The 15,770-nt window shown below is 43.5% G+C and overlaps 1 protein-coding gene across 2 annotated transcripts; it reads right to left on the minus strand.

The window, feature by feature from the left end:
• Positions 1-982: 982 nt before the first annotated feature.
• On the minus strand, positions 983-13,312 carry LOC132389047 (gastrula zinc finger protein XlCGF26.1-like). 2 transcript variants are annotated; one of them, XM_059961455.1, is made up of 3 exons: positions 13,270-13,286; positions 10,267-10,473; positions 983-3,884 (listed from the first exon to the last, which is right to left on the minus strand). In XM_059961455.1, the coding sequence occupies exon 3, from the start codon at positions 3,553-3,555 to the stop codon at positions 1,846-1,848; it is 1,710 nt and encodes a 569-aa protein (XP_059817438.1). In that variant the 5' UTR covers positions 3,556-3,884; positions 10,267-10,473; positions 13,270-13,286; the 3' UTR covers positions 983-1,845. The 2 variants fall into 2 exon arrangements, with proteins under 2 accessions (XP_059817438.1, XP_059817439.1); XM_059961456.1 differs by lacking the exon at positions 10,267-10,473 and having other exon boundaries at positions 13,270-13,312.
• Positions 13,313-15,770: the final 2,458 nt, after the last annotated feature.

Consider the following 15,770-nt stretch of genomic DNA (forward strand, 5'->3'; position numbering starts at 1 on the left):
TGTTTCACTATGTCATAATCAGCTGCTTCATCAACTGTCAAAGCAGAATAGGCTTGCTAAGCCTCCCCCTTGTAAGAGAACCAACCCTCTTTTGGCCACTTTAAATTCTAAGCAACCTTCTCAAAATGCTGTAAGTATTTATCAACCTCTGTCTCATCAAATGGAGGTACCAATTTAATTTCCTGACTGGCCTCAAACTCATCACCAGAGTCTAACGCTAGACCCCTTTGCTGCAACCACTGTATCTTTTCCAGCTCGAATAGCCTCTGTCCTTCTGCTTCCTCCCTCTGTTTTTCTGGCTCCTCTCTGACTTTCTGCCTCGATAGCCTCAAACTGCCTCTGCCTTTCCGCAGCCTCCATCTTTAATTTTTCTCACTCGTACTGGAGCTCAAGCTCACTAGATTTACTTTCAGGAAACACCTCCAACTCCTCCACTTTAAACACACTGTCAGAAACATAATGTTCAGCTGTTATCCTCTGCAACTGTGCCCTCCTCATTGTCAATTTCAACATAACAAGTTTTAACCTTCTAACAAGACTCAACAACTCAATCCTTCTGGCATCCTCTAATGCCTCAGAGGTTGCCGCTTCCAAACAATAATCAGCATCCGCTGCTGATTTTCCACACACAAATAAATCAAAAGGGACTTCCCCAATGAAATCGATAATTAATGACGACGCCCCCATAGATGTTCATATCCCGGATGCAGGCCCCAATTTTGTTATGAATTGTAAAGCTTTTGAAACAAATCAGCACCAATAGACTACACCTGAAACAACACTCACACAAAATGCTGGTGGAACACAGCAGGCCAGGCAGCATCTATAAGGAGAAGCACTGTCGACGTTTCAAGCCAAGACCCTTCGTCAGGACTGCCTGAGACTGCCTGACGAAGGGTCTCGGCCTGAAACATTGACAGTGCTTCTCCTTATAGATGCTGCCTGGCCTGCTGTGTTCCACCAGCATTTTGTGTGTGTTTGAATTTCCAACATCTGCAGATTTCCTCGTGGAGACTACAGCAGGAATCTATTTTTGATGTTAAAACTACCTTTATTAGAATGTACTTATAATATAGTAACTTAAGCAAGATAAACAAAAGTTAACAGTGTTATGTTTATATATGTGTGTAAGTATAAATCCAAAACTACTGAGCATGGGGGAACCAAGGTCTGGAGTCTTGAGATGGTAAATTATGAAAGTTCAGTTCAGCCATGGAATAACTGATGAAAGAGATATTTGTAATCCAGGGTAAATGTAAAGGGAAGGCAATTATGTCGAATTCCACAGGTTGCATGGTGGTAAAACAAGAGAACAGTCACTGCAGATTTTATCTGTCATCCTTCCAAATCCACATACTAATTATCACCCAAAGTGACTTGCCACAAGGGGTATCGTCTTCAAATGAATTACCACACCACACACAGGCAAGGGTTAACACATCAGTGGTCTTCATAGGATACCCCAAATCAGATCCACTCATACGGATCAAACGACGTGACAACCACACATTTGTGTACGCTGAATCGATAATTAACCCACTTTTGTGGGCATAGGGAAATTCCAAACAGTGACCCTTGGCACCTATTTCCCTTGTATCGATCCTTCCATTTTTCCTCCTTCATCTCCTGACTCTGAGTGTCTGTGTCCTCAGCTAAAACTAAACAAGCTGGGAGTGATGTAAACAAGCTGCAAATCAGACTGATTCACCTTCTTAATCTCTCTCTCTCTTAAAATGACAGTCCACAGCAAAACAAAACCTAGGGATTCATAACAACTGACTGGAGTGCCAGTAGTTGGGATGACTGAGTGAATCCTTGCCCACATTCTCAGCAGGTAAAAGGCTGCTAGCCAGGGTGAACTCGCTGATGTCTCTGTAGTGTGGAAGAGCGAGTGAATCTCTTCCCACATTCTGAGCAGGTGAATGGCCTCTCTCCAGTGTGAACTCGCTGATGTTCCAGTAATCTGGATGACTCAGTGAATCTCTTCCCACAGACGAAGCAGATGAACGGCTTCTCCCCAGTGTGAACTCGCTGATGTCTCTGTAGGCTGGATAAATGAGTGAATCTGCTCCCACAGTCTGAGCAGGTGAATGGCCTCTCTCCAGTGTGAACTCGCTGATGACTCTGTAGGTGGGATGACTGAGTGAATCTCTTCCCACATTCTGAGCAGGGGAACGGCATCTCCCCAGTGTGAACTCGCTGGTGTTCCAGAAGGTGGGATGACAGAGTGAACCGTTTCCCACATTCTGTGCAATTGAACGGCTTCTCACCGGTGTGAACACGCTCATGTCTCAGTCGGGTGGAAGATTGAGTGAATCCCTTCCCACATTCTGAGCAGGTGAACGGCTTCACCCCAGTGTGAACTCGCTGATGACTCTGTAGGTCGGATGACTGAGTAAATCCTTTCCCACATTCTGAACAGGTGAACGGCCTCTCCCCAGTGTGAACTCGCTGATGACTCTGTAGTTGGGATGACTGAGTAAATCTCTTCCCACATTCTGAACAGGTGAACGGCTTCTCCCCAGTGTGAACTCGCTGATGACTCTGTAGGCTGGATGGATCAGTGAATCTCTTCCCACAGACTGAGCAGGTGAATGGCTTCTCCCCAGTGTGAACACGCTGATGGCTCAATAGGTGGGATGACTCTGTGAATCTCTTCCCACAGACTGAACAGATGAACGGCTTCTCCCCAGTGTGAGCTCGCTGGTGTCGCTGTAGGGTGGATGAATGAGTGAATCTCTTCCCACAGACTGAGCAGGTGAACGGCTTCTCCCCAGTGTGAACTCGCTTATGACTCTGTAGTTGGGATGACTGAGTAAATCTCTTCCCACATTCTGAACAGGTGAACGGCTTCTCCCCAGTGTGAACTCGATGATGACTCTGCAGGTTGGATGGATCAGTGAATCCCTTCCCACAGACTGAGCAGGTGAATGGCTTCTCCCCAGTGTGAACTCGCTGATGACTCTGTAGGTGGGATAACTGAATGAATCCCTTTCCACATTCTGAGCAGATGTACGGCTTCTCCCCAGTGTGAACTCGCTGATGTCTCTGTAGGCTGGATAAATGAGTGAATCTGCTCCCACAGTCTGAGCAGGTGAATGGCCTCTCCCCAGTGTGAACTCGCAGATGACTCTGTACTTGGGATAACTGAGTAAAACTCTTCCCACATTCTGAACAGGTGTACGGCTTCTCCCCAGTGTGAAGTCGCTGATGACTCTGTAGGGTGGATGAATCAGTAAATCCTTTCCCACATTCTGAGCAGGTGAACGGCTTCTCCCCAGTGTGAACTCGCCGATGTCTCAGTAGGCTGGATAACTCACTGAATCCTTTCCCACATTCTGAGCAGGTGAACGGCTTCTCCCCAGTGTGAACTCGCTGATGTACCAGTAGGTTGGATAACTCACTGAATCCTTTCCCACATTCTGAGCAGGTGAATGGCTTCTCCCCAGTATGAACTCGCTGATGTCTCCGTAGGTTGGATGTCTGAGTGAATCCCTTCCCACAGACTGAACAGGTGAACGGCTTCTCCCCAGTGTGAACTTGCTGGTGAGCCATTAGGTCAAATGACTGAGTGAATCCTTTCCCAGAAATTCAACAGATGACCAGCCTCCGCCCGGTGTGGTGTGAACTGACTGGTGTGTCCACAGGCGGGAAGACCAACTGAATCCTTTTTCACACACAGAACAGGTGAATGGCCCTGCCCAGTGTGAACTTGCTGATGTACCTTCAGTTGAGATGACCGAATAAATCCCTCCCCACAGTCTGAGCAGGAAGGATGGTTGATTGAATATCCTTGCTCCACTTCTTAAATATCCAGACAGAGACAGCAAAACTGGCGGACTGTGTTTGAGATTCCCGGTGACAAATTCCTTCTCATTTTTATCCTGTGAAAAGATTTACAAAATCCATCAATGGATTTAGGACCACATTTCAGATGAGAATTCTTGAGTTGCCAAGGTTTGATCTGGTATCACACTGTTACAGTGATGTTCAACCCAAGTTGGACAGAGAAATCATCTCCTGACTGGGCAGAGTGCTGGAACCTGGAATGACCATCAATTCCCTGATACTCTTCCTGTCTCTATAACAATGGGGCATTTCTGCCGCCTCCAATCTGTGACCTGGCTCATTTTGACTCTCTCCGTTGGTATTATTCCCTGTTCCTGTTGAGCAGTATGGGTGCCTGGCCCCACAGTAACTGAAACAGTCTCACGCAAATTGTCTTTGTGGATGTGCACCTAGGATTTTCTTTTATGTATTATTAACTTAAACTGCCACAGTTTTAACACCATATAAAAAAAAAACTCGTGCTGAGATGAATGGTTGGTCCGCACAGCGGTTAAAAGGGGTTAGAGTGAATTTTTGTAATATTTCAGGTTCTTGTAGAAAATTACAACACAGAAACAGGTCCTTTGGGCCATCTAGTCTGTGCTGAACTATTTAAACTGCCACTCCCACACCCCTACCATCCAGGTACCTACATGAACCTCTTAAATGTTGAAATCGAGTTCGCATGCACCACTCGGGATGGCTGCTCATTCCAAACCTAGATGACCATCTGTGTGAAGAAGATTCCCCTCATGTTCCCCTCAACATTTCACCTTTCACCCTTGACCCCTGGCCACTGGTTGAAGTCCCACCCAATCTCAGTGGAGAAAGCCAGCTTGCATTTACACTATCTGTGCCCCTCTACCACAATCAAATCTCACCTCGATCTTCCACATTCCAAGGAATGAAGTCCTGACCTGTTCAATCTTTCCTTATAACCAAGTACTCCAAACTTGGCAACATCCTTGTGAATTTCCTCTGAAATCTCTGAAACTCTTTTAAATCTTTCCTGTAGGTAGGTGACCAAAACATCACACAACACTCCAAATTAGGCCTCTTTTACAAGTCAACATAATATCCATCTATTGTCAGTATTTGGTTCATGAAAGCCAATGGGCTAAAATCTTTCTTTCCATCACTATCTAACTGTGATACCACTTTCAGTGAATTAAGGACTTATATTCCCAGGTCCCTTTCTTCTACAACACTCCTCCGTGCCCGACCAGTCACTGTGAAAGACCTCTGTTGGTAGGTCAGTCCAAAGTGCAACAACTCACACTTGTCTGCATTAAATTCCATTTTCCATTTCTCAAACCATTTTCCCAGGGGGTCCAGATTGCACTGCAAGCCATGATAGTCTTCCTCGCTGTCCACTACACCACCAGTCATAAATCTGCTAATCCAGTTAACCACACTATCATCCAGATTACTGATCTAGATGACAAACCACAACAGATTCAGCACTGATCCCTGTGGCAACCACTAGTCACAGGCCTCCAGTCAGAGAGGCAACCATCTGCTACCATACTGCCAAAGACAGTGTCTCATCCAATTTACTATCTCATCTTCAATGCTGAGTGACTGAAACTTCTTGACCAACCTCCCATATGAGACTTTGTCAAGCGCCTTGCTAAAGTCCATGTAGACGACATCCACTGCCTTGTCTTCATCCACTTTCCTGATAACTTCCTCGAGTAGCTCCATGAGATTGGTTAGACATGACCTACCATGCACAAAGCCGTGCTGCCTATACTTAATCAGTCCACATCTATCCAAATACTTATATTTCCGGTTCCTGAACATACGTTCCAGTAACTTTCCCACTATTCACTACTAGTCACCACTCCGTGGGTTTGGAGATTTCCCTTGAATTTCATAGAATCATAGAAATCTATAGCACATTACAGACCCTTTGGCCCACAGTGCTGTGCCGACTATGTAACTTACTCTAGAAGCTGCCGGGAGTTTCCCTAGCGCATAGTCCTCTATTTTTCTGAGCTCCATGTAACTATCTAAGAGAGTGTTAAAAGTCCCTGTTGTATCCGCCTCGACAACCGCTGCTGGCAGTGCATTCGACACATCCAACACTCTCTGTGTAAAAAACCTACCCCTGACATCCCCTCCGCATATATTTCCAAGCACCTTCAAACTATGCCCCATCCTGTTAGCCATCTTAACGCTGGGAAAAAATCCTCTGGCTATCCACACACTCAATGCCCCTCATCATCTTATACACCTAAAAAAGGCTCTAAACATAAACAAGGAAATTATACATTGCTCTGAGGATTTGTTAGAAGTAAACAAAATTATGAGGGTATAGATAGGGTAAATGCAAGCAGCTTTTTCCACTGAGGTTGGGTGGGACGACAACCAGAGGTCATGGGTAAGTGGGGAAGGTGAAAATTTAATGGGAACATTTGGAAAAGTTCTTTGCTGAAATGGTCGTGAGAGTGCAGAATGAGATGTCAGCACTAGTGGAGAATATGAGCTCGATTTCACCATTAAGAGAAGTTTGACAGGTACCTGGATGGTAGGGGTACGGAGCGTGATGATCCCGGTGCAGGTAGTTGCATTAGAGAGATTAAATGTTTTTGGCATTGACTAGATGGGCCAAATAGCCTGTTTCTGTACTGAACTTCTCCATGTTTCTGTGACAGAGAAGCTGGCCAAACTTGTTTGGAAGGGAAAAGGTAGGAGTGGCAATGGAGCAGCAATGACTGGAGTTTCTGGGAGCAATTCGAGAGCTGAGTAATCGATACATCCCAAAGACGTGGAAGCATTGGAAAGGCAGCAGGGCACAACCGTGGGTTAAATGAGAATCCAAAACCAACATAAAAGCAGAGGAGAGGGCAAACAAAAGAGCAAAAGACCATTAGGAAGCTTTTAGAATCCAACAGAAGACAACTAAAGGAAAGTCAGATGAGTTCGGGAGTGGAATTATGAAATGGCTGTCATTAATGAGTTTTGGTTGCACCCAACAGTCCGCGCCATTTAGAGGAACAAGTTATCCAGGGCCTCAATATCTCTTGAAAACCAAGATTCCCTGCACCAGTTACCATTCAACTTTTATTTTGTCAGACACATACAAACTCTACACCCTTAAAATTTCACTTCTGAAGAACTCCCACTTACCAAGTACTCCTTTGCTAAAAAACATCCTGTCCCAATTAACGCTTGTCAAATCCTTGCAAATATCATAAAAATTGGCCTTTCTCCAATTTAGAATCTCAAGAGAGGTCCAGGCCTCTGCTTTTCTGTATTTACTTGGAATCTCATGTTCAGTAGATACAAAGTGTTCCCATACACTAATTTCTGTCACTAGCCCTAGATCACTTCCCAATAGCTTATTGCACACTTCTACATAGGGAATCTTACATACTGATTAAGGTAGATTTGATAAGCTCTACCCCATCTAGTCCTTTTACAGCCTAGGATTCCAGTCAATAAACGGAAAGTTAAAATCATTCACTTTATCAACCTTTGTTTCTTGGCATAGTCCACAATCTCTCTACGGATTTGTTCCTTGAAATCCCTCAGACTGTTGGGCGCAAGCAAGTCCAAGTAATGGCTACAATATCATAATTTCATGTCCTGAGGTCTGAATGACATCTGTTTGGTGTCCAAAATGAACCTTGCCCTCAATGTCACTGAAACAAAGGAGCTGGCTGCAGACTACAGGAGAAATGGAGACAGGCTGACCCAGGATCTGGGGTTGAGAGGGTGAACAGCTTTAAGTTCCCTGGCACACACAACACCGAGGATCTCACCTGGTCTGTACATACTGGCTGTGTGGTGAAAAAGGAACAACAGCACCACTTTCACCGCAGGCGGTTCAGGAAGTGTGGGATGGGGCCCCAAATACTAACAATTTTCTACAGGGGCACAATTGAGAGCATCCTGACGGGCTGCATCACTGCCTGGTATGGGTGCTGTACTTCACTCAGTTGCAGGACTCTGCAGAGAGTGGTGCAGACAGCCCAGCGCATATGTAGATGTGAACTTCTCACTATTTAGGACATTGACAAAAACAGGTGTGTAAAAAGGGCCACTGTGTAAAAAGGATCATTGGGGACCAGAGTCACCCCAACCACAAACTGTTCCAGCTGCTACCATCTGGGAAACGGTACCACAGCCAGAAAGCCCGGACCAACAGGCCCAGGGACAGCTTCTTCCACCAGGCCCTCTGATTGATTAATTCATGCTGATACAATTGTACTTTTATTTATCCGGACTGTCCTGTTGTACATACTATTTATTATAAACTATTATAAATTTCACATTGCACATTTAGACAGAGACGTAACATAAAGATTTCTACAACTCGTGTATGAAGAATGTAAGTAATAAAGTCAATTCGATTCAATTCAACCTCTCCACTATCTGTTCTGTCATTCTGGCTCCAATCCTCTCTGCAACTTTAGTTTAACCACCCACCCCGCAGGGGAGTACCAGCAAGCCTTGCCACTAGGATACTCATCCCTTTCTAGTTCTGTTCCACTAACTAACAAATCCCCTATCACCCCTTTGACTTTCCTCTGCCAGGTAATTCCCCCCAACAGTTTCTAAAGTGTCCACCTGTTGTTGTGTGGGATAGCAACAAGAGTACTCGGCGATGGCTATTTAACCTCATTCCCCTTCCTGACTCTCATCCAGTTTCCTGTGTCCTGCACCTTGGGTGCAACTCACCTCTCTGCACGTCATACCTATCACACCCTCTGACGCTTAGATGATGCGGAATTCATCCACTTCCAGCTCCAACTCCTTAAAGTGCAGCTGGATATACACCTTCTACGTGAGGGCGTCAGGGACACTGGAGGTCTCCCCGCCTTCCCACCAATGTCCCCTCTAATTTGTAATGACCAGTGTGTGCAAAAACCTTGTGCTGTACAATTTTTACCCAGTGACAACAACATGTGCAAACTGAATTTTATATAGAGAGGTATTCATTTCAACAGTGAGCAAATCACTGTCAGTAAGAACTTTAATCTCCTCCGGTTGAGTCTTGATTGAGTTCATCTGCACTCTCATACAACCTAAGTAACAGGTTAATGAAGGATTTACTCGCTGCTGCTTTTGCAAACCACCTATTTGTGATTTTCTTGCTAAACGATGCTTTCAATTTCAGATTTCCAAATATCACTCCACTTCTTCCCACTTGAAAATTCTCCAGCAACTCTTGCATCACCACAATACACAAAGTATTGTACATAAGTATTTCCCCTGAAGTCTCACCCAGGTGACTGAAAGTGGTGAACTCAGTGATGGTAATGCAAAGGAATACTGCCTTTAAGGGCAGTAGTCTGTCTCCCTGGAGTCTGGCACATTTGTGATGTGAAAGCTACTCGTTGGCCAGGGCAAAGGTGTTTGATATCATTATGTAGCCAGACAGAATTGGTGGAAGCATGTTCTCACTGGTAGAAAAATGCAGACCGAGAGGAGGTAGAACAAGCAACACACACAAAATGCTGGAGGAACTCAGCAGGTCAGTCAGTATCTATGGAAAAGAGTACTAATGCTGAATTCCTCCAGCAATTTGTGTGTGTAGCTTGGATTTCCAGCATCTGCAGATTTCCTCTTTGTGATTGGAGGTAGAACAAAGATGATTTTCTCAACTGGTGATGTAAAAGATTTTAGAGCCACAGAATAGAACACTACAGCACAGTACAAGCCCTTCAGCCCTCCATGTTGTGCCAACCCATATAAACCTTAAAAAAAAGAACTAAACCCACACTACCCCGTAACCCTCCATTTTTCTTTCATCCATGTGCCTGTCCAAGAGGATGTTAAATACCACTAATGTTTTAGCCTCCACCACCACCCCTGGCAAGTCATTCCAGTCACTCACAACCCTCTGTGAAAAAAAAAAACTTACCCCTGATGTCTCCCCTAAACTTTCCTCCCTTAATTTTATACATATGCCCTCTGGTGTTTGCTGTTGGTGCCCTGGGAAACGGGTACTGACTATCCACCCTGTCTATGCCTCTCGTAATCTTTTAGCCCTCTATCAAGATCTAGACCAGGCATGGGCAAACTACGGCCTGCAGAACTTGATGAAATTATATTAATAAACCATGTTAACGTATTTTCCCCGCAATTCTGCCGTTTTCCCAATAGATGACGCACTCTATATACATTGACCTTTGTTGAGGTGCAGCGTATTACTCCACATTTGCGCTTTACTCTTTGTTCGGCTCGACCTATTTGTGTGAACAGGCGTTCAGCGTCATGAACATCAACAAAGCCAGCCACAGATCCAAGTTAACTGACCAACACCTCAGATCCATCCTGAGAATCGCCACAACAAAACTAAATCCAGACTTTGATGCGCTGGCTAAAAAGGGAGACCAACAACACTGTTCCCACTGAAATTAAAAATAAGTTTCTTCGTTGTGTTATGTAAAAAATGCATTTGAAAATATTTTTTTCAATAATCCTTACATGTTACATGTCATTCCTGTTAAGTGATGGACACGAGTAGTACGCAGGTGCACGTACGTTCTCAAAATAAAAAATGCGCTCCAGATCAAATAACGAGCTCCGCATACTGGCACGCTGGCATTGTTCTGTCTTTGTGCTGGTCGCTGTTGAGTTTCGGCACAGTGGACAATTGAATAAGAAGGAGTAGGACAAGCAGACCTGCATCTCCTACCGGTTTTGAAAGAAAGACAGTCAGGAGGAGAGTGATGATGATAATATCTTGAAGGATAACAGAATTTTCAGTGCTTTAAAATAATAACTGTTACTATTTAAAAAAGCTGTATTTTATTAATTTAATTTTCAGTGTTTTAAAAGTCATTTCAATAAATAGCTAAATACCATGGGACTACAAAGACAGATATTTTGTTGTAATGCATTTGTTCATTTTCAATTGAAATTAAAGCACATGTTTTCTACATATCCCATGATATTTTATTTTCTCTTATGAGGTGTATTACCAAAACACTCCGTCCATCTGCTCCTGGTCTGGCCCCCCTGTCAAATTTCAGAACCCTTTGTGGCCCACATGTCAAAAAGATTGCCCTCCCCTGTTCTAGACCTTTCATATTATTTCACATTTCATAAAGATTGAAACAGAATAGGCTGAAACACACTGTTCAAAAGTGCTGGAGTTCAATCCACTTGGTGCATTGACTCATTACATTTTTTGGGTGTATGTTTGTCAGAAACACATCCAACAGATTTCCCATCAGAAGTGCAGGTAAATTCTGTACCTGATTTCAAATGAACCACTGAGCACTCTGAAAAAAAGGTGCTGCAGAGGCCGATTTCTCCCTTGTGCTTTTATTTTTAGTGTGAACTATGTGACATTGATGGTGATTAATGATCATTACTTTCAGGCGACAGCCCTCCAAACATGTGACGAACCACAGTAAAACTTAGTGAACCTGCCCTGGTTGGGTCTTGGGTGTCGGACCAGCAGATTTTCTGTATTATTAGATGTTCTCTTATTAATACATCATACCTCACTTCCAAATCACTGTTTTTAGACATCACATTATAGAATGATGCATTCCACATAACCTGCAAGTTTAAAAGAAGCTCAGAAAATAAGGTCAAAGTAAGTTTCAAAGGCATCTCGGAAACAGAAACGTGCAAGTTTAAAGGGAGCAGAGATACCTGACTGACCTGCATGAGGTGTTGAGCTACCTAAAATGCATTCTTGAACGTATAGTGTAGATTTAAAGCAATAATTGGATTTAAATTATTTTATTAAATTAACATTATCTTGGACCTCTTAATCGTAATTCACAAGTTTAACATAGGATCAACCTTTCTGCATTTGGATAACTACAATTTTTGTTCTTTTCTTTCGAAAAATGCAGTCACATCATAACACTATTCAAATTTCAGACCAAAAGTCTTCTTTTTCCCCCTTCTATTTTTTCCCAGGAAAAAAATACTATAAACTTTTTGCTATTTAAAATTGGTAACATTTATCAATTCATGCTGTTGTTTAAAATTAAATTGCTTAACTCCATGAAGCAAACTTGCAAGTTCACGAGCTAATAAAGAATTGAACAAAGAGGATTGTATATTTTACGCACAAAGCAGCATAATATCAATGCTCCTACATCATAAATTGGGAGAAATGTACACATCCCAACCTTATTAGGTATTTGTACTCAATTTTTCCCACAGATGGTGAACTGCTAAACTTGGCTGGTTCATCAGGCACAGCATGGAGTAGATCTGAAGGGAGCTGGAGTGGTTTGTGTATTTGCAGCAGTGCTGGGAGGAAAAATCAGCATGAATGATGAATGTCTTTAATGTCCCTTCCTATAAAATGCTCGAAAGATGGTTCACACTTATTTGACCTTGAGCTTTTTTTTTAAAACCATATTACACTTTAGTCAGGATTACTTAGAATTTCAACATCTCTCTTCCAGTGAAAATAATAAGTGGGAAGGGGTATAATTTAAAGATCCTATATATTGTTTAATCCACCCCGTTCTAATGAAATGTTTATTCAGTTATTTATGCTATTGACAAGGCTCTGAATAAAGCAAATGAGGACCAATAGGTGTGATCCATTCTTACAACCAGTTCGATGGCATAATTTTAAACTCACTTCCCCAAGTTTTCACACTTAGGAGCAGAATCACAAGAAGAGCTGGCAAATGACCAGGGAAAGCTTCACACAGAATCACAGAATAATTATTATAAAATATTGTTGGCATGAAAGGAGATCATCAACCAGAACTATCCTTTCAACTCCAATCCTTTTCTCTTGCCCTGCATCACTGCAAAAATTCACTCTCATTTCCTTTCCAATTCTATTTGAAAGTACTGTCTTAGTCTTCGACAGTACTGTCCTGTGGATATCCACTAACTGTGCTCTGGAAGTCCAATCCAAAGTAGAATCTTTGCTAATCTACAATACTAGCATTGTACCTCACCATACTTTATCCCTATTTTCTAATCACAGGAAAGACTAAGTACTAATTTAAAACAAAGGCTAAGATTTAAACTTTAATCTTATGGTGATAATCATCTAATGTTATACTGCTATATATAAATAAAAGGGGTGCTAGATCAGTTTGTGGCCTAAGGTAGAAGGAGTCAATTTTAGAAAATCCAGCACATCTATTTTTCAACATAGTCCGTTCCTACATTTACACACTTAGTCCAGCGGTCGTGTAACATACGAATCTTGGACCTCCAGAGAGTGTCCACAGATGGGTGATTGATAAGTTTTGTTCCCTTTCTCCGAGTTCCTAATCCTTGCATTTAGATAGCTGGAGCTCAGCTCTGTCTGAGAGATCCATCGGTTCCCATTCCCTCATCAGCCGGAAGCTCCCCGGGGCCCGTGTCCGGATCGTGGGGCTGAGAGAGAGGGAAGAGAGCAGGACTGTCCCGGGGTTGCTGTCCACGGTCTCCGAAATTCAGAGGAATTATCCCGAAGTCGGTGTTTAAGATTAAAACACGGAAAATCACTCTTACCTGCAACCGACATTTTCAAAGCCTCGTGTGCTGCGCGCATGCGTGATACTCGAGGATGTCATCAGCCTGACGCTTGCGCAGTTCATCAGTGCTTCAGCGCCTGATAAAAATTATTCGCGCAGAGCCTTCTGGGTAACACCGGTGCCATTAAACAGTTCTTGAAGTACCGGTTCAATGTCCATATCACATTTTTTTCGGGTATATAGAGAAAGTCTGCAGCTTTTTTAACGCAGGAAGCGGTTCACATGAACAATATACTCAATATCAACGTGTATTTAATGCCAAAGTAAAATGTGGATATAAAACACAAGAGATTCTGCAGTGGCTGGAAATACAGAGACGAGCACACACACAAAATGCTGGAGGAGCTCTGCAGTTCAGGTAGCAACTAAGCAGCGGAGTCCACAGTCTAGGCATGCTGAAGAGGCTCGGTCTAAAAGTTGTTTATTTATTCCTTTCCACAATTGCTGCCTGATCTTTTGATTCCCACTAGTATTTTGCAGAAACTAACAATCTTTTTTTTCGGTCAACCAGTTTCCAAATTTTTCTGATCTTCCCTTTGTAGCCATATCCTGTTGGTCTGTTTCTTCCCTCTCCTCCTCCTCCTAAACTCCAGACTCACTCTCTCTGGAGCCGCAAAGCCTGACTCAGGCTGGCAACTCTTTGGTTTCTGACTCTGCACCATTGAAGATTCACTCGCTAGTCTGCTGTCAGACTTTAGAGGTGCATTGTGTTACGAGACCGCAGATTCGTTTACTGTGAGTGTCGCTTTGAGTGCCTGAGTGAGGCGGCTCTGTGACGTCACACAGGCGCTGCAGCAGAGACAGAGAGACAGAGGGGGGAGGAGAGGGAGAGATAGAGGGAGAGGAAGAGTGAGAGAGACTTCAGGTTGTCACTGCTATGCCCAAAAAATTGGGTTGATCATCGGCACGCAGTGCACAACGAATGTGTGACTGTCACTTCGTATAATCCATATGTGTGGATTTCCCTTACCCGGAATCGGGGTGTTCTGTGGTAACCACCCGAAGAAGATATTCTTGTGACTGTCACCTGGTGATATTTCTAAGTGTATTTCGGAACTAATCGACGGATAAGATCTTCGGCGACTGTTATTCCGTTCACCCAGCGTGGAATGTGTGTGGAATTCTTCGTAGTTGCCTTCTCTCTACATCTTCGTGCGGATTTACAAATCTCTCCTCTCACTCACTTATTCCGTGGATTACTGAACTTTTCCACTTTACCATCTTAAGACTTTAAGCATTGTTTCCCAAGTTTGATAGTTTGGAATACGTACAACATCGTTAATTGCTGTTTATTTCGTTCAATCTTTTAGATTTGGAGTAGATACTAATGAAGAGAGTGGTTTTAACATCGAAACCTGACTCCGTTAGTGATCTATTGCTGCTGGTACGTAAAAATTGCAACAAGCCAGCTGTCTGAGGCACAGTCCTTTAAAATAGGTAAAAATTACACAAAACATTGAAAAGAGCGGAGAAGAAGGAGTTTAACCAACTTCGTCCAGAGCCCTGAACAACGTCACAACCACAGTGAGCTCATCGTCTTGTTCAGCCCGGAGAAAATCATGCAGGAAATTCATGCAGGTGTATAAGATGATGAGAGGCATTGGTCGTGTGGATAGCCAGAGGCTTTTTCCCAGGGCAGAAACGGCTAACACGAGGGGGAATAGGTTTAAGCTGCTTGGAAGTACGTACAGAGGAGATGTCAGAGCTAAGGTTTTAAAGCAAAGAGTGGTGTTTGTGTGGAATGCATTGCCAGCGATGGTGGCAGAAGCGAATACAATAGAGTATTTTAAGAGTCTCTTAGATAGGTACACGGAGCTTAGGAAAATAGGTGGCTATGCGGTAGGGTAATTCTAAGCAGTTTCTAGAGTAAGTTACATGGTCGGCGCAACATTATGGGCCAAAGCGTCTGTAATGTGTTGTAGGTTTCTATGATTCTCTGAAATTCAAGAGAAATCTCCTATCCCACGGAGCGGTGACTAGTTGTAACCTGTCATCACAGGGAGAGTGAGAGGGGAACGGCAGAGTTAGATTTTAATATACTGATATGGAACAGAAACATGGGCAGGGACCAGATGGACAGAGTGGCCACTCTAGTGTACATTGTGAGTGTGTTAGAGACGATAAGAACCTGAGACACGGGATTTGATAGAGTTGATTTATCTTTCACAGATCCACAATATTAAACACCAGTCTAGTTTAAGGCTAACATCAGCAGAACAGACTCCTCCAATGCTCAGTGACCAGGGTTCAGTCCTGGGTGCGGTGTGCAGCCGCAAGAACTGCAGAATCTGACAGTAACAGTCCCTCATGAACCTGCAGCTGCCTTCAGTCACCGTGATGGTTAAACATTTAACACGGAGCTGATTTGAACTTCCTCCCTGATGTGAAGTTGCTGGTGTTGCAGCAGCTGGGATGATTGAATAAAACTCTTTGCTCACTCCGGACAGAAATGTGGCCTCTATTTATTGTGAACTCACC

The sequence above is a fragment of the Hypanus sabinus genome, unplaced genomic scaffold (genome assembly GCF_030144855.1).
Source record: "Hypanus sabinus isolate sHypSab1 unplaced genomic scaffold, sHypSab1.hap1 scaffold_467, whole genome shotgun sequence".
Classification (NCBI taxonomy): Eukaryota; Metazoa; Chordata; class Chondrichthyes; order Myliobatiformes; family Dasyatidae; genus Hypanus; species Hypanus sabinus.